Source organism: Palaemon carinicauda, chromosome 45 (genome assembly GCF_036898095.1).
Source record: "Palaemon carinicauda isolate YSFRI2023 chromosome 45, ASM3689809v2, whole genome shotgun sequence".
Lineage (NCBI taxonomy): Eukaryota > Metazoa > Arthropoda > Malacostraca > Decapoda > Palaemonidae > Palaemon > Palaemon carinicauda.
Window position 1 is genome coordinate 8,874,719 of NC_090769.1, and position 26,211 is coordinate 8,900,929.

General features: G+C 34.7%; 1 protein-coding gene across 4 annotated transcripts in view; it reads right to left on the reverse strand.

Moving 5' to 3' along the window:
• Positions 1–26,211, reverse strand: part of l(2)gl (LLGL domain-containing protein l(2)gl) — a 119,600-nt gene that overhangs the window by 24,853 nt on the left and 68,536 nt on the right. For all 4 annotated transcript variants that reach the window (XM_068367066.1, XM_068367065.1, XM_068367063.1 and 1 more), the window contains exons 7-18: positions 25,046–25,242; positions 24,344–24,492; positions 20,342–20,514; positions 19,873–19,993; positions 18,786–18,925; positions 18,312–18,464; positions 17,750–17,854; positions 16,618–16,777; positions 16,223–16,361; positions 8,414–8,556; positions 6,263–6,546; positions 4,242–4,468 (exon numbers count right to left, since the gene is read on the reverse strand). In XM_068367066.1, the coding sequence (XP_068223167.1) occupies positions 4,242–4,468; positions 6,263–6,546; positions 8,414–8,556; positions 16,223–16,361; positions 16,618–16,777; positions 17,750–17,854; positions 18,312–18,464; positions 18,786–18,925; positions 19,873–19,993; positions 20,342–20,514; positions 24,344–24,492; positions 25,046–25,242 (1,991 nt within the window). The remainder of the gene's footprint in view (positions 1–4,241; positions 4,469–6,262; positions 6,547–8,413; positions 8,557–16,222; positions 16,362–16,617; positions 16,778–17,749; positions 17,855–18,311; positions 18,465–18,785; positions 18,926–19,872; positions 19,994–20,341; positions 20,515–24,343; positions 24,493–25,045; positions 25,243–26,211) is intronic.

The window sequence follows — 26,211 nt, forward strand, 5'->3', positions numbered from 1 at the left end:
TTCCTATTGTCTTGCCATCACTAGTCAGTGGGGAGGATGGTAGGAATGTTTATGAACATCAGGTGAGTATACAAATGAGAAGTTTAATTTTCAAAATTCCCCTGATGTCCATATGGAGATGGGCAAGTGAGGGAAAGGGATGGGAAACTTAAAAACTCCTACAACAATGAAATTAAGATTACAAATGAAAAATAAATTGTATAATCATCTAAATTTGCAATTATAAAACAAATTTCTATTAGACCACATCACCAGGGTCTACTAATAGCACCTAAATCCCACCAATCTTGATAAGAAAACTAGGACTTCAAGATAAGGCTTAGCAAACACCGATTTGGTATGCCACTGAAATTTTTCAAAGCATGATCTCTACAAAAAATTGAGAACTAGCTCCAGATCTAATAACATGAATCCTAACTATCAAGTCTTTCATCTGACTTGGATGAAATGTGCTGTAAGCCTAAGTGATCAAGCTATTAACAAGAACTATAGTTCTTTTGGACAGGCAGACAAACATTAAATCCCAACCTCAGGAAACAAATTAGGAAGATTGCCCCTTGTCTGCAGACTTATCCAAATAATACTCAACAGCTATGGAAGCCCCATCTAAAATAGTTTTCTCCAAACAAACTAACAAGGCAGATAATCCAAAACACGAAGCAGTTCCTGATGGCCTACAAACTTTTCTTCTGTAAGACTTAAAACGCCCCTAGTATAGAAATGGCAAAAGATTGTATTTCAGAAATACTGACCAATTTGTTTTTATCATTGAACAGTACTTTAGTTAATAAGCTTGCAAACCTGGCATTTGAAGATCATCTTTCAATAAAATTAAACGATGGGCTCAAGTAATTAGATCTGAGTCAATGACCTGTTTAGGCAATTGATAAGGTTCATATGATAACTCTTCAACAATAAAAAGAAACCCAAATTTCCAGATTTTCTTTGCACTAAAACCATAATAATTTATCGATTCTATTCATACAAACCTGAGGAAACTGAGGGTATAAATTATCTTTGAGGTGGCCGCTTTTGATGACTTAGAAGAATTAGAACTTACTTTAAGTAATTTATTTGGATACCTTTCTGAACTGTTTAGCTTTCAACACCTTGGAAGAAAATCCAGAACGTACTTAAAACTAACTTATTTCGATAACTTTCCAAAATAAGTTTCTTAATGATTAAAGAGGAAATACCTTATCATTATGGGGCTCTTTCTCCATATTAACTTCATATCTTGATGAATTCTCAAAAATGTTGAGTTTTTATTTTATTTGCTTTGAATGGAAACTTTTGCACCTGCAAAAAACTCGTTTTGGCAGTTCAGGTACAGGTTCACCACCGATTTTCCGGCACCTCTTTTAATCGGGACAAAATAGCTAAAGGAAACTTGAAAATCCCAAGGATGCCAGACTAGTTTACTGGACAGCCAACAGACAGCTGAGTGTAGCAAGCCATCCAATTTTCTCTTATACTGCATCTGCTGGTGGTAGTCTCCCTTTATTATGAGATTATAGCTTATCTTAATTGAATTTAACCATAGTTATGGCTTCACATGCAAATTAAAGTGGTAACCGTGGTGTTAAAACTTAAACACACAGTCCATTTCCATTAAAGAAAAAGTTGAACTGCGTAACATCTCCGCTATATTAGAAAAAACTGGTGTCTCACTAATGATAGTGTAATGCATGTAATATTCATGTATAACTTGTATTAAGAAATAAAAACAGCTAACTTTAATCTTTTCCACTGTTTACATTTATAAGTTGATAGACACTAACGTCTATGCTTTCCAAATCAGCTGATTAAGACAAACCACCAAAGTATCTTTTTTTTTTTTTTTTTTTTTTTTTTTTTTTTTTTTTTTTTTTTTTTTCTTCAAAGAAATTATTACTTAAACTGTCATCTTTACTTTACCACATTAATTAGAAGTTTTATTTGAAATTTTTCTTGTACATGCCTTCTATTTACTGTTGAGTTTAATAGCATATAGAAGTTTATCAGAGTTTCATCGACATTCCCAATGCAAGATATTTTTTTGTTATTAGCGCTGTGGTTCTTGATTATTAAGCTTAAGAAATTATTAATTTTCCTTCCAATTCTTTAGGTAATCTTTGTGCAATACAGTTCCCCTCTTCATACAATAAACATAATATCCTGCACTTATAAACACAGGAATGAGCAGTTTCTGAAACAAATCTCCCTAATTCAAAACACCTTAGCAGCTATGAACATAGATTGCTTTCTCGCCTTCAACTACAGTTCGTAGTTTATATTTGACAGTATTTTTCCTCAAGAATCTTTTCTCCACATTGAACATTGGTACAATGTAAAATTGTGTCATTCTTGTTACTCAACTTTATAACTACTACAGCATTTGTTTACTATATTACGGTAATTGAAATACAAGCAAAACAGTTGATATCTGATTCTAATGTAAGTAGTAGGTTGGACAAAGCACAAACCACTTGTTCAGGTGCTACTGTTTGAGAGTTATGGGTCCTTTGACAGGCCAGTTGCTTTTCCAACTAGGGTTGTAGCTTAGCAATTAATAATAATAATAAAAGCACTACATTGGATCCCTCTCTGGTTACGGCTCATTTTTCCTTTGCCTATTCTTTACACATTCTCTACTTTCCTCATATATTTTATAGTTTATATAAGACATATCTGTTTTTGACGTCGTTAATAGTTTATATAGGACATATCTGTTTTGACGCTGTTACTGTTTTTAGAATGACATATTAATTTACTCTCATCATTTATTATTCCTTTCCTCACTGGGCTATTTTTCCATATTAGAGCCCTTGGGCTTATAGCATCTTGCTATTCCAACTAGGGTTGTAGCCTGGCTAGTAATAATAATAATAATAACCCTAATACAATTGGAAAATTCTTCCCTCAAGGGGTTAGCTACTTCAATATAATTGTTCAGTGGCTACTTTCCGCGTGGTAAGGGTAGAAGACGCTCTTTAGGTATGGAAAGCAGCTATTCTAGGAGAAGGACACTTCAAAATCAAACCATTGTTCTCTAGTCTTAGGTAGTGCCATAGTCTGTGTACAATGGTCTTCCACTGTCTTGGGTTAAAGTTCTCTTGTTTGAGGGTAAATTGAGAAAATATTGTGTCCTTATTTCCTTTCCTAACTGGGCTATTTTCCCTGTTAGGGCCCTTATACTTGTAGCATCCTGCTTTATCATCTTGGGTTGTAGCTTAACTAATAATAATAATAATAATAATAATAATAATAATAATAATAATAATAATAATAATAACAGAACAATTGTTCTTTGTTTGGTAGTTATTGTATGTTTTTACGTACTTATTATAACGTTAACATCAACACTTCTACAAAGATGACATCAGATGGTCCGGAAAAACGGCAAGGTTCTTGAACCAAAGGTACAAGAACTTACATTCACACCATTAGGGAAAACTAGAGATGCAGTAGTGGTCGAGCATACACGAGACCAAAGCACACTGCCATCCGAAACATAATGCAACTAATCAGCTTGTGCCGAAACTTTAAAGATTTATATAATAGAAGTACACTCTGGATTGTCTCAATACTGTAGTACAGGCCTAAACCTATTAGAAGTAAAGAAAAAGGGGAAATTTTTCAATTTTGGAATAAACATTGATAAAAGGCAAGCTTCAAAAGACAATAAATGTGAACATCTGGGAAGTTCAAAGAAACAATGCCCAATTCAAATTTTGCTTCTTATAAACTTCAATAAATATATGCAAATGTTTTGCATAAACAACAGTAAAGTATAAGACATCAAGAGAATACTATTAATTGTAAGCATTAAGAATGCAAAAACAGTTGTTAAAAATGTAAGGTTACCAAAAGATGACTAATTTTCTGAGAAGCTAACCATTCCATGATTCCGCATACAAACTAATCTGCTTGCCTCAAACATTAAGGGAAAAATGACTAACGGGTACCACTCACCCAGGGGAAAAGTATGCTACAGAGTGACGTAAAGAAGGAAGAAATACAGCTAATAAAATTGAAATGAAAAAGAATAGCAATCATCCACAATCATTTCAGTATTATCACAATGATCTCACAATTTTGCACAACATTATATAGGGATTAGTACATGTTTTTTCACTAATTCCTTTGAAGTACAGTATTAGTTTCTTGTAAAAACTAAACTACAGCAAATAATGTACAGTATTCTATTCCAATAGAAGCCACTAATAACTTACTGTACTTAGAATATGAGTAATACAAACCTAATGTCTTCTCTTTTAAGATATGGCGCTTGTATTTGTCTTCGGCAGTCTGGCAACGAGAACACATTGAAATCACCTTGGTTCGTTACCACTATAAATGCCGATTCCGAGTATGAAGGATCTACACTGGACACGAAATTAGCGTAGCCAATTTTACGCACTCTTGATCCTTCGTGCGCAGTTAGTTTGAACTTACAGAAAGGCTTTAGTTGTGGCAAAGTAAATACCTGAAAAAAGTAAGTGTATTAAAAATCACATTTCAATACTTAAATCATGCAGACATTTCTTTCTAATTCTATTCAAACAAAAAACTTACACTCAACTTATGACAGATTTTCCAGAACAAACTTATTTAGAAAATATTAAAGGAATTGCAATGTCTCATTATGAATAAAAATTCATGAAATAAAATATTTCAGCAAAACGAATTACCTCTACTTTTCCTTTATGCATTTACTTGCTACTTTCTATAAAATATAGTAGGGTGTTGACATACACAAAGCTGAAATGTCAAGTTTCAAATTCATCTGCAAATTAAAACATGGAAAACAAAAGTTGGCAACCCACTAACTAGATTATTCTAGAAATAAAAACTTGATAGAGAAAGTTGCTTCATTAAATCTAACAGAGTGGATGCTTTTTATTAGATTCCCAAGCTAAGATTGAAATGGGTGTTTTTTCTTAATTATGAATTTGAGCCATATAACCCCACCCCAGGGGCCAGGGAGGCTATTAAGAGCTTAGGTATAACTGGAGGAAAATCCTCAGTTGCACCATGAAGTTAAGGTTATGGAAAGGTTGGACATCAAGATGGAAGAAAGGAAGCTCAAATAGGAGTCTGTAAGGTAATGATAGCCATGGGGTTATCTGTCACTACAGAAACCCTTATGTAATGCCTACAGTACAATACTCGTTGCACTAGCGGCACCAAACCCCTGCAAGTGAACGAATGCTACTTAACAGTATGCATAATGGAAGAAATAAGACAGGTTTACTCACAAAGTGTATTTATTAAGCATTTTAACCCTTTGACCCCCAAAGGACGTACTGGTACGTTTCGCAAAACTCGTCCCTAGTACGTCCTTGCAAAAAACTGCTATTGACATCTTTTTTTTTTTGCATATTTTTTATAATCTTTTTAGAAACTTCAGGCATTTTCCAAGAGAATGAGACCAACCTGACCTCTCTATGACAAAAATTAAGGCTGTTAGAGCAATTAAAAAAATGTGCTTGAAAAAAAAATAACCCCTGGGGGTTAAGGGTTGGAAAGTTCCAAATAGCCTGGGGGTAAAAGGGTCAACATAAGTTTCATGTTACCTATATATTCATCATGCACAAATGTTATGACTGCATTTTAATCGTGCATATTTTGTGATTCATTGGCCAGCACATGCTTGTGATCAACCAGCAAACTTTTATGTGTCAATTTTCAGTTTAATCCTTCCTTATCTCCTCTAATCCCATGTCCAAATCATCTCAACCTTTGAGATCCAAATTAAATGGTACTCTCATTAATGCTGTTTTCAATATTAAACTACATAAGCTTCCCTTTCCTCTAAACACTTTCCTCCAGGCATTTTATTTCATCTTCACATATCTTCTATAACAGCCCTCTTCTACTATACTTTAACGAGAATTTAAAAGCAGATATAGGTAAAAACCGACTTCTTAAAATTCAATGTAGTACAGAAATCTTTAACCCTTTGGGTTTTAATCCTAAAAGTAAAAATCCCTGCATTGACCTATATAAAAGCTTTCATCTGCTTCTATACACATTTACTGCTGAAGGGAAAATCTTTTTGGGTTAAAAAAATTCCAGCTTAATAATCTACTTTTGAAAGAAATTTCATTACTCTAAAAATTCGACCATTGCTCTTCAAATGTAATACTGTTCTGAATGTATTTCTTATCAATTTGAAAGAATTAAGAAAATAATATAAATATGGTATTGGAAACCATCTAAAATCTTTCTTAAATGATTAATTCTATAAGAAAAAAAAAAAGAACTTTAATGACATTACCTTGAACTGTTCCTCTGAACATATTAACACTCTGTGTGGTTGGTTAGAATTGTGTGGTGGAGCCGCTTCTTTTTTGACAGCCATCGGCTCCGGGAAGGGTCGATTGGCTCCATCTAAGATACAAATGCTTATAACTGGAGCTCCATGTTTCAAATGAATTTCTTTTCCCAATTGCACCGTTAACGTTATTTCATTTCTTTTCTCTGAAGGTGGTATGGCAATAGTGAAAACAAAGATGGCACCGCTGTTTGTGCCAGCCCATAGTGTGGCAGACATGGCTTGAGCTGTAAAAAGGAACAGATAAGAAAATAGAGATAAATATTTAGGAACATTGGTTGTTTTTTAATAGAGCTACAAACTCGGAGCAAAACAAGTATAGAAATCAGATGAAAATCAAACAATTGTTAAAAATCTAATATACTTAAAAATTACTGTTCCTAATTTTGACAGATTACTCTAAACAAAATTAGTGGGTAATATATAAAAAGGGAAAGTGCAATAATGAAAAATGTCACATATGAAATTAGTACTAAATCACATGAAATTAGTACTATTTTGTAATTTAGTCTGTAATTAGTTTTGCACTACTGATGCATATATTACTTCAAAGAAAAATATCAACTTAAATTCTATGTCTGTTTATTTCAGCTAAAAGAACATGGACATAAATTACGAATGTTAAATTGAATGCGACATTCTAGAAGTATTCATTGAGAATATGCTCCATTTGATGAAATATTTTAACAATTTTAAAATTCAGTCAAAAACAAAAACTCTACCATGAATCCTAATGACACTATTTCAAGGTGAACAAGTTGTGTTTCATATGCTTCAACAGTAATGTCGATAAAGATCAAGGATGATGGAAAAGACCTCAGAAAATAATGTATTGAGTGTTCAAGCAGTTGACTGGTATGATATTGATTTCAAAATTTATATAAAATCATATTTTACCATCAGCTAAATAAGGTGGTTGGACATGCAAGATTAAAATATATACAGCAAAGACCTATGCCTTTAATTCAATGATTTTCAAAGTATAAATTATTGTGTAAGTTTTTATTATTGTATCTAAATATTTTAAGAGATTTTTCAAAATAAATTTCTGGTGACCCTTTACACTCCGATTATATCAAACATATAAATTGGGAAATAGCATATGAATCATTAATTTCTACAAAATGTTAAAACTTTCAAATCTAAAGAATGTAAGAACTCGATATCTTCATAGACAACAGAATAACCAAAATTGGAGCTTAAATGTTGAATACTGAATATCACTGATGCTTGTATAACTCAATTTTAATAAAATTTGTTATTTATATACTGTACTCATCTAATGATCTTATTGCTTCATCACTAGAAGTCCAGTTTAACAACACTTACCCATGAAATTTATAAAAAAAAATTATCCATTTTCCTTCCCGTCAATAGAAACATGCCTCTAGTAAATCAGTGAGACACACTAGCTGTTAATGGTAATAAGAAAAGGGCCAAACCTTGTTATTTCAATTTCGTGTGTGTGTGAACTTTTTACTTTTTATTTCTTCAGCAGCATTTCAGAAAAGCTTGCTTTATTACCTCAAATACTCTTCAGAATGTTGAATCCAAATTGAAAGTCAGTTTCATTAACACTCAAACTTGGAAGTCAGTTTCAATAACACTCAAACTATAAACATACTTTCCTTGAGATGAAAAATAAGGCGAATGCACCAATCACAATTTAAACCGCACCACTATCCCTGAGAAGTATTGTAATCACAAACAAATCCAGAGGAAGGCAACTTTAAACACAATTAAACTTATCACAACCTGAGAGAGGGATATGTCGAGTTGTACTGATGGTGACAGAGAAATTGAAATAACAGGTACTGGCACTTTGCTCCTTACCATTAACCGTTAGTCTCTTTAATTACTCTACTTCAGGCATGTGTCTATTGAAAGGAAGGAAAATGTGACTTTTTAATTTTAGGGGTGAATGACAATAAAGCCAGCTTCTGAAAAAGCAATATGAACATCATTGGAGGTTTACAGTAATCAATATTATCAAGAGGTAAATCATTAGAAGAATAAAATACACTATCCTAAAAGTTTACAAAATCATTAAAAATTCAAATTGTGGAAAAAAAAATACAAGAGTTCAATACTTACTAGTAGCAATGAAACATTTTGTCAGGTGTAGACACCGTACCATGGAGCCAATATAGTCACTTGATTGAGAACGTGCTTCAATGGCTCGCTCCACTGGTTTAACACCCTCCTCTTCTGCCGACGTTGCTCCCCCACCACCAGCGCTACCAAAGGGCAGGGAAAAGGTTAGCCTACGACTAAAGGTACGTTCTAGGGTGCTACCTCGGCTATCGGGTATCTTACGAATAACATCAGGGGTTGACTGTAAACTACGTAGGTCTAAAACTATAGAATCAGCCTCAGAGTCAGGGGTTAGAAGCTGCTCAGGGCTGAGGGTATCACACACTTGTGTAGGGTCAGATGGGTGGGATGGTTTTGGACTAGGATTTTCAGAAGGGATTTCAGGTGCAGCAGTAGCAGTAGGAGTGTCATCTATATAGGTGCTAATGCTGGGGTGGCGAGCTTCTATATCTGGCACTTCTTCCACCTTTTGTTCTGGTTCTGATATATCAGGGACTGGTGCACTTTTTCTATTCTCTACATTTTTATTTCGTTTGCTAAATGGCCTCATAATAACCTCACTCTTCTGCCTGAAGAGCTGCTTTAACTTCCCACCACCTTCTGGTTGTGTGTGCTTTTCTTTAGAGATCTTAGATTTTATTATATTATCTGAAATGGCTTTCTCATAACTAGGAGTCCTGTGAATTACTTCATCTTTATCATCAACACTATAAATGTCAGAGGATTTTTGCTTTGATGTTCCTGATCGAATTTCTGGTTGATTTTTCAAACCTCGAAGGGGCAAATTGAGAAAAGAACGTTTCTTGGGGTCATTCCCTGTTCTATCAGGATTTACTGTCCCTTTCAGTTCTTCGACATCTAACCGAGTCTCAGCCACCTCGGAAATTAAAGGACTCTGACGCTTTTCACTCTGAGATCGTCCAATCAACCAAAGTTTAGTAGGTCGAGTAAGAGAACGTGACTTCACCTGGGATTCTTCAATAGTACGAATTATATTCTCTTCAGGTGGTAGCATAGCTTCTTCGCTATGATGGCGTTGCTTGAACGCCAACTTTAATCGCTCACGCTTCGTCAAAGGTGTCTCCTGAGGTGACCTTGTTTCACTGCTCTTTTTAAGAGCTTCTTCCTCATGAGGAGTTTCAAGTGTTGAAGGACGTGACCGCCTGAAGAGTCTCCTAAGAGAACCTTCCCTAGAATCTGCTGGTTCAACTCCTTCAACTTTAGCTACCTCTTCTCCCGTTTCACGCTTATGAAGCCATTCCTTAAGTTTGCTTATACTTTTTGGAGATGAAACCGTAGCTGGTTGTTGCTCATCAGTATCTGCTCCCTGGTCTGTCTGACGTGAGAAAATCTTCTGGAGCAGACCATGTGTTTTTTGCTGCTGCTCAACATCGTCCTTATCCATATCTACTCCACCTCCAGCCTGTTCATCAAAGCTGCAAACTTTTTCCCTTCGGGAGAAAACCTGGGCAAGGGTAAATTTACCCTTGCCTTTACTATCTTCACCTGACTCATTTTCCTCATCTCTTTTTGACTTGTCTTTGGTTTCTTTTTTCTCCTTTTCTCCAGTGTGTCTACCACTCTCTCTGAACCTTTTTGGGGTTACATAGTAGAAAAATGGAACTTGTTCAGCAGTTCCTGGTTTTTCCTCTACTGTACCACCTTTTTCTTCTTGTTCTGGTTCATTTGTGACTACCTGTATTTCTCTGTCCTCATCAACTGAGTCTCTCTCTTCTGTAGTACCCATAGGAGCCCCTGACTGGGATGCATTTTCTGTCTCTGCATCTGCAGCAACTGAGGATGATGCTTCAGTAACAGCTACAGAGACTTCTAATGGGACTACTGTTTCTGAAGTAGTCACTGCAGTTTCTGATGGAGTTGCTGCTGTTTCTACACCTTCTTGTGTGGCACTTGTTGCAGTCGAGTGCATGGACTGCTCTAAAGGGGCATCAATCTGTGCCTGAGCCCCTGAGAATTCTTGTTCCCTACAGTCTCTTTTTTCTGCCTCCTTATCCTGCATTCCCTCCCCATCATCATCACTAACATCAAATTCTTCCTGTTCCCCTTCATCACTTTCATCCTCATCAGGGCTGCATGAAACATGAGATATGCATGCAAATCAATCCGTTGAATACTTCAAAAATAAAATGAGGCCCATGAAATCATTCATATGCATAGTGAACCTTTAAGAATAAGACCATCAATCATAACAGTGAACTTAGGGTCAAATAAGCCACTTGTTTCATGCATCCAAGTCTAACTTTGCTACAGTGTTAAAGTACCAGAATGCAATGAACATGATCTCGTTTGATAACATTTGGAAACAGAGATATGATCAGCTTTGTTCTAAAAACAAAATACAATAGAGCAAAAAATAAACGTATAAAACCAATTGTGTGCTAAGCACGTTTCATATTTGTAAATCGATAAACAAATAGCTATAAAATAAATAAATAATTAAAAGCACTTTGAGCTCCATGCCTGTAAAATATGGCAATAGGTATGAACAAAGTAAAAAAAGCGTGCCAAGCCAAGTTTATAAATTCTGTTGTGCTCACATTTACCTAGATCCTTCTCCATCTTCATCGTGGGACTCATCACTGGTGTCACTAATAATATCGTGGTCCACCCTACAAGGGGTGGTGATCATAACATTACGATCAAGTATAGGAAGCTAATTGGGAAAAATTCATAGATGACTCCTCAAAATATACAACTGCATCGATATATTCAGTTAAGAAAAAGGATTTTTCCTATCCTATCAAAATTTATTTTCTAAAAGGTAAGCCACAAAAATTAAGCTTTTATTTAAATACCAAAATATAACCATAAAATTTCTGCTTAAGAGTAACAACTTCAAATGAAAACAGATCAGGTTAAAACACTCTCTTTCCAAAATAGATTTCAAATCTTTTTCAATCTTCATCCCAACTCTAACAATAAATACACATCAACCCCTGAATGAAGTATTTGTACTATTTGAAATGGAAATATAATACAAGGCAAACTATGGTTTATAGCCAAGATTTATTTCCAGTTTAAAATGTTTTTTTTTTTTTTACAAAATGGTAAATAATGTGAGCCCAAAAACCAAGCAATTCTGCTTTTATCTCTATGTCATATGTCAGAATTTTCCCCTAAACTACAGTGGAACTCTGGAGGTTAAATGCAATAGAGGTTGAATGATATTTTCTGACATTTTTGTCATGGAAATCAAACAATATTCATATCATATAGGCATTAAGGACTTGCTGGAACAACATATAAAAAATTTTACTTGTCAGGAACCATAAGTGCTCTTCTGTACAGTCTTGTATTATATTCTGGTATTTGACAGATTTCTTTAGCAAGTACTTGTTTTATAGAAATAATACAAATCATGAATATGTTACCGTATTATGATCTTTCTGATTACCATAAATGGACTTAACATTGAATCTTTTTATGAAAAATAATCTACTTCTAATGAATGTCTTAGGTTTGGCAGTTTCTAGAAGCTTGCCTAAACTGGGTATTGTGACGCTTGTCGTACTAAGTAACGTAAATATTACAGCAATAACCTGCCCTATGCTGTTAATTACTTCCAAGAGACTTGAGGCAAGTCGCTATTCAACAAAGGTCGGAGTTTCGTAATATATAGCGACTTAAAGGTTCCCTATACGTTATGAACATCAAAAGAGTACTTACAATCCGCTATCATTTTATAAAAAACAGCTATCTACATTAATAATCTTTCATGTGTAGTAAAGTACTGCACAGTACAGTACTTAAGTTATTTTATGACTTAGAGACTGACGTAAAGTGGGATAAAACGGCGTAAGTTGGATTCTAAATTTGTATAAAATATTTAAGTGGGGACTGATGTTATGTTGAACTGACGTAAAGAGGGGTATTAACTTTAGTAATACTGTAATGATAAATTGATAATATTTGAGTATTACAGTTTAAATATCTGCAAATAATTTCTTAACAGTTCTAGTCCCTACATATTAACTGTACATCGGTGTTTCTATTTACGAAAAATATGGCGAGTTGCTTATCATTAAATAATATTAAAATTTTAGTTAAACTACCGTAGTGTACTTTATTACCAAGTATAATTTCTAAAATTAGCATTGCTACTAAAATTAGATCTTTTCAATAATAACTAAACAAGATTATGAAAATGTAAAAAGATTTAAAATAATAAAGTTTTTCTTCCAAGTCCTGCATTTACATTAAATTTTGAATACAATGATACCTCGGAGATTGAATGCGCGGATTTAAATTTTCGAACATTTTTTGCCCCAGAGATCAAACAACTTGTAAGAACCTATTCGGGTCAAGATGCTTAACCAAGTTGATTTATCAAGTCTGTGACAAAGACGACAGACCCAGTTTCCACAGTTCTTAACAAGTTCAGACTTGCAAAACGTTCCGTAAATGTTTACGTAACTTCCTTTATTTTAGTGTTTTTCAGTGTTTATCCATTTATAATGGCTCATAAAAAGTTTAGTAGTAACAATGACAAGCTAAAAAGAAAGGTTTCTAGAACTAATAATGAACTGAGGAAGGAGATAACTGAATTGGCAGAAGGTGTCTGCCTGAAAGATTTTTCGAAAGTGTTTGGAATACCAAAATTGACAGCCTCCACGATTTCGAAAAATAAACATGCCATTAAGAAAATTATACCTCATCTAATCCTAGCCGTGATAAATCGCTGTCAGGATGATGACTTTTAAGCTTTTTTTTTTTTTTTTTAGAGAACAGTAATGCCATGTGTCAACCTCCTTGTGTTGATATTTTGTACCAAGTAACAAAGGAATTAAGATAAGACAGAAATTGAAACTAGCATTAGTAATCAAGAGTAAATTTTTTATATACAGTAGCTACATGAACAGCGTATCATCAGATCCTCAGAGGGTTAAAGTAGCAAAAGGAGTATTATCTCAAGATAAAAAAGAACAAAGACCATCAAGGAAGATGAAAAATTGTTACCAATATGGATTAATGAAACAGTTGACTAGCAATGGTATTTCAAAGACATCGGGGCAAAAAGATGAGCAAATTCACTCATATCATTAAAAATATCCACAGGAAACACAATGCACGTTCCAATGCAATGCCTAGGCCTGGCCAAGGGTAGTTAGATAAAAAGAAGTGGCATTCAGTGTTGTAAGGCATTAGAAGGCTGAGAGTAAAGACAAAGCTTGAGCAGAGAAATTACCACTTTTGGGAAAAAAATACCAAGGACTTATTTAAGACGAGACTGTCTTACCTGGACATAAGTCTATAAAAAAAGGCAAACTATTTTGCCGAGTGGGAACCCAAGTGGGGACTTCCAGGTCATGCCCCTATTGTTTATCATCATCATTATTATTACTAGCCAAGCTACAACCCTTATTGGAAAAGAAGAATGCTACAACCCTTATTGGAAAAGAAGAATGCTACAATCCTTATTGGAAAAGCAGAATGCTACAATCTCAAAGGCTCCAACAGAGAAAGTAGGGCAATGAGGAGAGGAAATAAGGAAATAACAAAGAAGATATATATGAAAAGTAAAAAATATTAAATATAAAGCCTTTCAAGATCAGTAACATTAAAATAGATATGCCACATAAAAACTGTGAAAAGACACATGTCAATGTGTTGAACTGTCAGATTAGGAAGATCACTCCACAATAGAGCAACAGCTAGAATAAAACTTCTAAAATAATGTGTAACATTGAGCCTTATGATGTAGAATGCAAGACCCAACAATACAGCCTGGGTAACAAGGCAAATCTTCATTAAGTGGATGCATAAAGATTTTGGGCCCAGCGTGAAGATACCTCCAACAGAAAAAGTCACCTCTTAAAGTCCTCATCATGGGCAGTGCAACTGCTTACCCGCTACCCTCATGAAATGGAGAATGGATTACCAAGGAAGTTTTTATTCATCATTGGGAAGTTCTTGCTACCAATACAACTCCTCTCATCCAGCCCCAAGACCAAGAGATATCCAACTTTAACAAACTGTACACAAAAGCCCATTTCCAAAAGTTGTAAGGTCATCCCTGATACACTGTTAATGCTTAAGAGTTTAGAAGAACCACTTTAGCGCTCTAAAACTAACTGACAAACCCTGAGTGAGGTGTCTTTCAGAACAATAAATGTTGCCTGGTAGAAGTTATGGCCAGACAGTGTAGTAGATAGGACATTTGAAGGCTTTGAACCTGAGCCTGAAACTAACCAGGTAGTCAAGATCATAAATTAGTTTCTTTTGGAAGTTAATGAAGATTACGTTGAGGAGTTGGTGGTGGAACATAATAGCACTGACAACAGTGAGCAACAAGTCAGCAAAGTAGGACATCTTTAGAAGAGGCATTCAGTGATAAAGCAAATAAAGGCAAATTTGGCTGGGTTACACAGTTTTGTTGAAAAGTATTATCCAAATAAGGCAGTACTTTTATAAAGGTAATGTATTACATTATTTCAGAAACTTCTTAAAAGGGGGTTAGAGACAAACCTCTCTTGATCAATTTTTAGTAAAAGGCCAGCCATCAAGTGAATCACAGTAATTGCCATTTAAGAGGCTAAAAAAGAGAGAGAACTCGAGATAAGCAGTTACCCAACACATTTATGGAAGAGAGCACCCTTTCAAGTGACTGACATCATCATCTCCTCCCACCTTCAATAATTATTTATTCCTTATCTACTCATTTATTCTATTAACTATAACATTTTGTTCTGTTTGGTATGCTTTATATACTGTACTTTATCTTGATACCACAAAATACAAAAAAATTACTCACAATAGGAATATTCTTATTTAGGGAATCAATTTGTAATACTATTTCCATTCATTCTTATGGGCAAAATTGACTCTGTACACAACATGGTTTTGGAAGGGATTATGTTTGATCTCCTACTAGGTACCATTGTATTGTATAGTTCAACAGAAAACCTAACCACAGTTTAAACATAAGGTATTAAAAATGAAAATCTAGTCTAAGGTAAGGTACACTGTCCTTGAGTATCTACATTGCGAGGTGTACTCTCCTCTAAAAGTTAAATATTTTAGAGTAACAATAACACAATGTACAGTTACTAGGGTACACATGAGACAGAAATTTCTAGATAACATTTATCACATATTAAACAAAAAAGAATTCTGGAAGAACTCCATGTATTTACAAAGGAGGAGCAAGGAAGAAGGCATGTGAAAATGCAAAAACAATAAAAAGCACTATAACAAACACTTTTAGTTAAGTGTACTGTAAAAAAATCTAAGTCCTGCTCAGAGATATAATAAACTCAAAAAATGGAAAAAGATGGATATCAAGATACTTAAAACCATTAGTCACAGAGACTTCATAATGGTCATATATAAAGTAAATATCCACATGAGCATGAATTCTGGATACAAAGTTATTCGTAACAATAATAAATATTGATTATTTAAAATGCATCATCATCTAAACCCAAGGACCAACAAAATCTTTACATTCTTGACTTGATGTATTTCTTATTTACTCCTATTCAAAGTATATTCTATACTCAAGAAGTGCTTTCCTTTTTTTTTTAATTTAAAATGCTAATCTCGCTCTCTTAATACTTATAATAGCTTAAGCTAATACCGTATTGTATGTAATACGATTAAGTCAGATTTGGCATAACTATATGACAAACTTTATTCATTTGAAATTCTTAAGTACAAAGAATTACAACACTCCTTACACTATGCATGACTTAGATTTGATGTGAAGCAACTATCCTTTGTTTGTTTATGATTCTTATCATATTTGCATTATATGTAAGTGTACTTGAATGAGCTGACAAGAATAATTACCTAGTAGGAGATGTAGCTAGAGGTTTCCCTGTTTTTCTTTGTGATCTTCCGCGGCGTAACCTTCTAAAACTTTCTCTTAAAGACTTTTTCAATGATTTTCTCCTCGACATAGGCCCTTCATCTGCTGCGTTGGCTAAATCTATGGGAAATATTATATTGCATCAAATCAAGATTGCACTAAAAGCCGAGGAAATGAACTTATTAATCTGTATTTGAGTACAATGCTACTACTTATTATGTAGACAAGAAAATATCAAGATGGTTAACACCTGAAAATGCCAGTAATTAGTATATAAGCATACAGAATACTAATATAAATACAGAATCCACTCCTTTGATTTAGCCAAAATTCAACTAAGGTTTTCAATATATAAGTAGTTTACACAAACACTTACCCAAAGGACTTAATGTACTTTTGGAAAGAATATTCTTTTTCTGAATTATGTCAAACAATGCAAAACCATGTGCAGTGCCACAAGCTACCAAGCCCCATTCACTGTGAAGAGTTAATGATGTACAAGATGCCGGTGGGTAAAACTGAACGACAACAGATGGCTGAAAAAAAATAAGGTAGGAATTAACTATGATTACCTTAATAATCTATTTACCCAGACCATATATCTATAAAACTGTTTCATGGTATAAAAAATCCAGCTTTGACAAATGCAGAAACAAATATCATTAGTGTGTAATTTATTTTATATACATTATCCATAAAACAATACACATATAACAGTCATGCCTTCCTTTAAAACTAATATATACAGTCTATGCTGTATATAAAGTTTTTTATATCTAAGAGAATTCCAAGATGTTTATATTGCTACTGCAAAAATTGTTCAAGGAAATTGTTTCTAGACTATCATGATCGGTCTTCTTTGTATTTCATGTCAAAGGCATTATTGTGATTTAGAAAATTGTTGTGAAGAAGGCAAAGAATGCAAAAGCCTTCCTGATTTTTTATGGAACTGTTTTCTATGGTTACTGACCAAATTCCTAGTTCAAAGCATAATAGAAAAGTAACTTTTCAGTTCTGTGAAAAATCCTAAAGACTAGGCTAGTTGATTATAGTGGGAATGATGATAAATGCTACTCAAGCCATTAATGAGTCTAACTTTGATAAGGATGAGCTTCAAAGGCTATTAACTTCTTCAGTTCCTTTTGTAAATTCTAAGAAGGCCAGGGAGTCTGAATAAAATAGTCCACAGTTCTGAACTTTAGCCTAACTCAATATTTTCAGCATCTTGCTTTTTTGTTAATGAATAATATCCATTCAGTTTCTTGACCATATCACTGTACGGAACAGTAAATAAAAAAAAAAATCACTAAAATATATCTACTATATATTCACAAACACTATTCTATCAGCTTACTATACTCATATAACTTTTAGGGGATAAAGGAAACAGCACTTAGGAACTTATATAGAGTTGGTTGAGTACGAAGTTTTCAATAGAAATAATTGAAGACGTAGTAACCAATCCCTTAGTTTAGGGATGGCAGTTGGAAAGAAGTATTAAAACTTACCTGCATACCAGCACTAAACTTAACTGCTTCAGTTCTCATTTCCAACTTATTATGACTCTTCCACACAAAGTTGTCGGTTTCAGCTACCAAATTCACATTCACAAACTGAAAAACATTTTTCATGAATTAGAAAGTCATAAAAGAAACAAGTGTTACATTTATAAGAAAATGCAACAGTCATGTTGTTCACAAAGATGGCTACAGGAACACTACCAAAAATAACTTTTAGAACGAAAAAAAAAGCGTGCTGAATCTATACCGTAAACTTAACATATGGAAGTAAACGATGAGAATGAATGGAATTCAATAAAAAAAGATTCAAAATTTCTAGGCTGCTTGTACACACATTTACCTCAGAGAAAATTATCATGCTGCAGGACTGAATATATACTAATGGAAATTTCCAATGGAAAAAAAAATCAAAATATGACATAACTGCTACGTGATAAAAAATTGAAGCTGGCTTTTGATAAGTCAAATTAGATTTAACATTTCACACAAGTATGTGGTGAATACACCTTTGATGAAGTAATAACCCCCTCACTACAAAGGCTCGACCTACCTCAGGTACTATTTCTTTTTCCTCCGTTTCTAAATTCATCACAAGAATTTGCCCAGCAGTACCAGCTACTATCAACTGGCCAGTATACGAACACATCTCCATCTTCTTCACACCAAGTCTTGGATCATCACTGTATGGATCAAAAAGTCCTGTCTAAACAGTGAGAGAAAAATATGCAATAGTAAAAATACAGTTCATTTTGAGGATGCAAACAAAATCATCTGTAAAAGTGCATATGTCTAGAGGTACTAAAAATGGATTAAATGTATATACAAAAGCTTCCTTTAGATCTAGTCAAGCTATGCTAAGAATGACCTTAATTCCCAATCACAGTTACATGTTTTTTATTTCATTACACTCAACAAAATTATACCACACAATACACAATATGTCATTTATAAGTGTTTCTAAAGTTTCTTATTACTACTAATTTACTTTATAGTTTGAAAACGATCGGAAAAACTATCAACATACTTTTCTGAACGGTGGCCAGTCGTCATCCTCCGCAGCTGCACCATCACCCCCCAAGTCTTCAGACACAAAAAGCTGGGCCGTTGACAATTTATACAACAGTTTTAATGACACTCCAGATGCATCCCAAAATTGCACGGTACCTAAAGTGAAGTTCAGAATCATATGATAGACATTCAGGGAAACTAACAAATGTTAGTACAATTGCTAAGTGTCCTAATGAAGATGATGATAAATCTTTAGTTCTTAAAATATCTAGTAAAACTTTCAGTAACATCCAATAGCAGATGACTGCATATTTCGTGCTATCAGCTCTGTATAGTGCAAAGATTCATAGCCCAAAAGGAATTCTTTCACGTAGAAGGGGGTTCCCTTCTTTCAAGATTAAAGAATAATTTATCTGCCCCTCCAAAGTTACAGCAAATGGGCACAGAATTTTAACTTTCTCTTTACGTTTGTTTTTCCTTTAACTTACTTAGTAGTTCCCTGAGAATTGGCATTAACCTTCAGTTTTCTTTTTTCATGAAGTCAGAAGTTTTCTTTTTTCATGAAGTCAGAATTTTTTTTTATCATAATTTCCTTACGAGGGTGGAGAATTACAAACCCATAAGATACAATACCATGATTTGTACTAATCCTCATAGAAACCACTGGCCTTTGACTCCTTTAGTGTTCTATCCATGTTGTTTTTGTTACTAAATTAAAATAAACTTCTTTTGAATTGAAAGAATGTGGCAAATGTACTTCTTTTATATTACATATTTGGCTGTTTTCAGAATGGATGACAGTGAGTGCAGTGTCTCCTTTCTTTGTTTGCTATGCCCAAATGTACTTACCAGGGTTTCCCTGGACAGGCTTGAACCTAATTGTTGCCTTCCACAAATCTCCTGTTTGTGCGCTCAAGAGAGTTACCACCGTGTGCCATATTTAGATGATGCATTTAACCATTATTATATTGCTCAAAAAGTGCAGTTAATCATACAATTTAAAGGAAATTTATTGAATAAAGGAATACCAAAAGCCATGAGCTACACTTCGAAACGCATCTCTACTTTGGAGTACCAAAATACGAATGTGGTTCAGATCTTACCATCTTCATGACCAGTCAGCAAGAGATCATGCTGCTTGGAATCATCTGTGTTATTGAGCTTCCCACCATTAATTGGCCAAGGGCATTTTGACAGGCTTCCTTGCTGCTTTTCCCCAGCTTCCTGAAAGAAATTTTGAAAATTTGTACAATTCATAATATAGAACGCTTAATTTTTATACCTACCATTGCTTTAAACTCTTATTAATCAAAGAAAAAGCAGACTCATCTATACACATAAAATCTTATTTGAAAATCTTAACCTTACATGTCTTTTAAATAATTCTGTAAAAGAAAATATCTAATTTCTACTATAAAAAATAAAAATCACCCAGATATACATCTACTAACATAAAAATTTGATTTTCCTTATTCAAATTCTAAACTTTAATGAAAGTGAAGACTTAATAACCATGCAATTACAAAATTGCACAGGTGATGAACATTGCTAAATACAAACAAGTTCCCTTACCTTTATCTTTTCATAAATATCAGGGGAAACGGATGATGCCAAAAGGGAACAAGTAACAGCCGAGGAATGCAGGCATGATAGGTATGGAGATGCAAATGCAGGCCATTCTTCACTTTCAAGGTCAATAAATACAACTTCTTCCTCTGCTAGTACAACAATACAGTTGGCATGTCCTGGGAATAATAAAATACATATAATTAAGGACAGTTGAACATTAACATTTTACTAAGTAAGTACTGGGAACTTTTAGAAGTGAAATATAAATCAAAAGACTTTTATATGGATTATTTTTCCTCAAAGCTGGAAACGGCTGAACTTGTAAATAGAGTTTAGAGTGGTAGGTCCATGGTCTTGTATAGGGCACATTGGAGTACATTACTGACAATAAGTTTCTCAGCACATGGAACAAGAAAATAGGATTTAGTTTGTATGGAGACTCACACTTCATGTGGTAAGTATTGTCAGCAAACAGACTAGGTACGGTAATAACTCTTTACATCAGTTCGACATAAATCAGGTCCAACTTTTTGCCACTCGTCCTCAAGTGATAAATAAAAAACAGAATCCACGTTACACCATTTTACTCAACTTTAAGTCGGTTTTTACGTCGCAAAATAATAATAAAGTGATTTACTTTACATGAAAGCTTATTAATGTACGTATCAGGTTTTTAAAAAATTATAGCAGGTTAAGAGTACTTTTCCATGTGCAGTACATATATGGGAAATGTTTAAGATACTTTATTAGGTAAAAATCAGATGCCAAGTCAAAAATACTTAAGTTGGTTCTCAAGGAACCAATTAACAGCATAAACTACATTATTACTGTAATTCATACATACAATGAAAAATCAACTTCCCTGTTACTTATGTGAGCCAGAGAAGGATGACACCACTAAACTGCTGTCAGACCAGGCATATGTAAGGAGTAGTTAGAAAGCCACCAATGCATTAGCTATTCATATGAAAGGCAAAACTACATTTCCATGAAACCTAAAGTTTTCACAACAAGAAAATGCTGATACGTACATAGCAAATGTCACCAACTTAAAGGTCGCTCATGAATGGCAGAGGCAAGGGACAGTGACATTGCCCTAGCAATCAAGACAATGTCCTAGAGACTGACCATATATTATATGATCAGCGCCCAAGCCTCCTCTCCACCCAAGTTAGGACCAGGGAGGGCCAAGCAGTGGCTGCTGATGACTCAACAGAGACATATAGGCTCCCCCAAACCCCGCAACCTTAGCTCACAAGGATGGTAAGATTGCAGACACTAATGGCACTAACGAGTCTGAGTGGGACTGGAACCCCAGACTGGCAAACACCAAGCAGAGATGTTACCTATCAGGCCTGGTGAGAAACAGAGCAGGAACAGAGGGAAATGCATTCAGACTAAGAGCATGTGCTCCAATTGATTGATTCACCTGCATCTAGTCCATCTTACAAGTATGACACCTTTGGGTGTAAGGAGTCAATATGAGAAAGGGCACAGAAATTGCCTTCAACTGCACATGCAGAGGAACTTGTCTAAGTGAAGGTAAACAATTAAGTTTTTGATCAGTTGAATAGTGGCTCAAACCACAGAGAAACCAATGTCAAAAGACCGACCATTTACCTTGATATACATTTGGTCTGGCATACTGGAATGTATCCGACATTTCAAAGTAATTTTAGCGAGGAAACCTCTCTCTCGCAAGACTATATTTTACATCTGTCAAGGAGACAAGTCTTCACATAGTAATGGTACCTCTATCAGTGTGGCTGTCAAAATACCATGTGCATCATGAGTAATTCTAATCAACACCTTAAGAAGAAGCAATAGTTTGACAGCAATTGAGCCTCTGGCCAATGAAAAGCCATGAGTTATCCTGAGAACAAAGATAGACATTATATAATTGATCACCCAATGAATCAGGTAGAACAGAGACCAGATCTCAATAAGGCTTCCGTCTGCTTTCTGATTGTAAGGATCACTCTGTCACTATCACCTATCCCTGGAGACTGGGATGATCTCCTAGCACATTTTAATTTCCTGAAATGAACTTGAGATGCTAATTCAACAGCATGGCGAACCACCCACTCCTGCCTCACCAATTCAAACAGCGACTGATCCTCCTTGTTTTCTGACATATGCTGCTACTATTAAGTTGTTAATTATGTCACCCTCAGCCCTCCATAGCCTTCAAATGAATGCAAAAGTATCCAGTCACTATGACTGTCATACCCTTTGAAGAAGGCTGAAGAATTCTAGAATGATGCGTGGCCTTCTAAAATAAGGAAGCCTTTCTTTGCATTCCTATTATGCTTCCTCCTATCTTGAGAGTGTGAAGGTGAAAAAGAAGCTGATGAGGATACTGATGAAAACGAGGTAGATAATGATATAATGTACATTTATGCTTCCTTACCTGAGAAGACCCTATTTCTCTTAGTTCTTTTCAACAGGTTCCACATGGAATGGGTACCACTGAGGTGATAGGTTCTGCCAAAATGAACCCTATCCAGCAATTGTATAAGATTGGTAACAGAATCAACTTTTCTCCAATAGCCTAGAAGTGTGACTGATTAATAGTAGAAAAAATGGTAGGGCGGGTTGGGACAGGAATCAACAAACCCCAATCTGAAGAGAGCTGCCGCTGATCCATTAATAAACAAGAGGGAAGAAGTTGGAGCAGCAAACGTAGGAAGAGAAGACATGAACGGTGGTGTATTGGTCACAGAAGACTAGACATGAACGGTAGTGTATTGGCCTCAGAAGACTAGACGTGAATGGTGGTGTATTGCCCTTAGAAGACTAGACATGAACCCCTTCTACTACTCAGCTGACTGAAATTATAATAGTAGCACTCATTGTACATTCAATCAAGCAAACACGCTTGTGCCTACCACCTACAGAACAAAGACCAACTTAAATAATATAAAAATTCATAGCATCTGATCCACTCTTAAGCATCTTCACTGAACAGACTTAAAAATACAGTATAGGAGACTCAAGCCTTTCCATACAACCAACAGACTCAAAGCATTTAAATATCACAAACAAATGATGCATGGGAAAATGCAATACAGCAGAGGAAAAATTATAACTAAAACTCTGTGTAGGTATTTTCCATACTTTCAAAAGTTAACCGTTTTCACCTTTACAGAAATATAATCCATGTAAAAAACATACGGTTTGTATCCTAATCGGAACAAACAAAATGCTTTAAACCTTCATAGTAGAGAAAATGCTTGTCATCCTAATGAAAAGTATTATATTTGAAATTTATATAAGATATATGTAATAAAAAAATAAATCTTAAAATTCCTATACCCTTTCCCTGCCTGCCTTGAAATACAAACTATCATTTGTATCATGACTGACAGCTGTGAACTTTTCAACTAATGTCTTTTCCAACAATTAATGCTGAACTATACAAATGTTCCACTATCAGCAATGACAATGGCATCTCTTTAAGCCAAATCAGGTGAGATACAGGACATACAAATTCAGTAACGCAGGACTGAATTCTATTTCAATTGTAACCAATCAATGCATAGCACTCATGCTGAACTCTTCAGGCTCTTCCTTACTCTATTTTCAATTTAAAAATATCATACTTCTAATAACAACAATATATTGACATACTTCATACAGCACGTAGTTAAGCGAATTTCTTAATCAAACAAAAGCATTTAATGAACAACAGGTATATAGTAGACAATCAATAGGATTAAAGAAAGCATTGGTTACAGAATTTTCTATACTAATATTCTATTTTTATAATAAAACAACACTTTTTGGTAGAACCACTTCATCAGTCCTACCCATAATTCCAAACTTTCCAATGTCTTATAATAAATGGCAGACAATTAGGTAAGGTGTAATTGTAATCATATATACCTATTTTTCTGTATAGAACTTATATTTAAATTGTAGGGCAAAATCCTTATTGATTTTTGGTCAGAGAAAAGGGTCAACTAACAATTAATACCACAGAATGAAATGAAGACTTAAGCTTACCATCTTCTTCGTGAGCTACCACACAATAGTCTATGATCTTCGATGTTAGATTATATGTTACATGATTGTCACCACATATAACAGTTACTGTGTTCCGGTCACCATAACTTGCCCTCGGCATTCCGCCAGAAAACACAATCAGGTCACCACTGAAATTATAATTATAAAATGACCACAAGGCATAAAAATGACTAGACTAAATTGTATCAGTAAATACACCAGATACTTTAATATTCTCAATGAACTCAAGTATAACTGTAAAACATTCATGTATAAGAAAATAAATAAGATTTGTACACATCAATAAGTTTGGCCCTAAAAACACTAATTGAAAATCAATCATTTCTTAATTATTTTCATCTTGTGCTCATCACCTACCAGTCTTTTAAAATTGTAAAATACTTTATAATTATGATTAAATTGGCATTTAAAAGCCTGCAAACCACTTCTAGCACCAAACAGTACCTAAATATGTTAGTACAGGTATTTAAATTTTTACCCAATTCTAAAAATAAGTAAAAATTTTAAAAAAAAATATTTAAACAGTAATAAAACTATTTTTTCCTTTAAAAGACATTTCTTAAAATAAAACAGCTGGCTGGTTGAACATTCAAAAATAAATATTACCATCTTTTCCTGCATAATACTAAACCTCTAACAAATAAATTAAGGCAAAACAAACATCTTTGGTAAAGTACTTGCCTTTTAGAACATGGCCGTACAATTTTTGTAATAGGTTTGCAAGGAAAAGGTCCATAAACAGTGTGGGGTCCATCAGTCGGATTAGCGGAGTCGGTGCCCGACCACACCATGTAGCTTCCATCATTGTGAGAAGTTGTGAACTGGGATCCATCGGCATGCCAACAAATAGATTCTAACTGTTGACTGCATACGTAAGTCTGGAAGGACATATGAGGAAATCCTTAAAGAAATGGATAAATATGTTATTTTCATTAGTAAAATAAATTTTTGAATATACTTACCCGATAATCATGTAGCTGTCAACTCCGTTGCACGACAGAATTCTACGGGAGGGATACGCCAGCTATCACTATACTAGAAGGGGGTGTACTCACAAGCGCCACCTGTGGCCAGGTACTACAGTACTTGTTGTTGACGCCACCTCACTTTTTCCTCGGTCCACTGGTTCTCTATGGGGAGGAAGGGTGGGTCAATTAAATCATGATTATCGGGTAAGTATATTCAAAAATTTATTTTACTAATGAAAATAACATTTTTCAATATTAAACTTACCCGATAATCATGTAGCTGATTCACACCCAGGGGGGTGGGTGAAAAACCAGTGTACAAGACTAAAGGATAGCTAAGTATCCCGTATTTCATATAATCAGTTATCCACAATAACAATGAAATAATAAGTACCTGGTAAGGAAGTCGACTTGAACCGTTACTCTGCCTTTAATAAGATCGTCTTCCTTACTGAGCGCAGCGTTCCTCTTGGAAGGCTGAATCAACTCAAAGGTGCTAAAGTATACAGGGCTGCAACCCATACTAAAGGACCTCATCACAACCTTTAACCTCGGCGCTTCTCAAGAAAGAATTGACCACCCGCCAAATCAACAAGGATGTGGAAGGCTTCTTAGCCGACCGTACAACCCATAAAAAGTATTCAAGAGAAAGGTTAAAAGGTTATGGGATTATGGGAATGTAGTGGCTGAGCCCTCGCCTACTACTGCATTCGTTGCTACGAATGGTCCCAGGGTGTAGCAGTACTCGTAAAGAGACTGGACATCTTTGAGATAGAATGATGCGAACACTGACTTGCTTCTCCAATAGGTTGCATCCATAACACTCTGCAGAGAATGGCTCTGTTTGAAGGCCACTGAAGTAGCCACAGCTCCCACTTC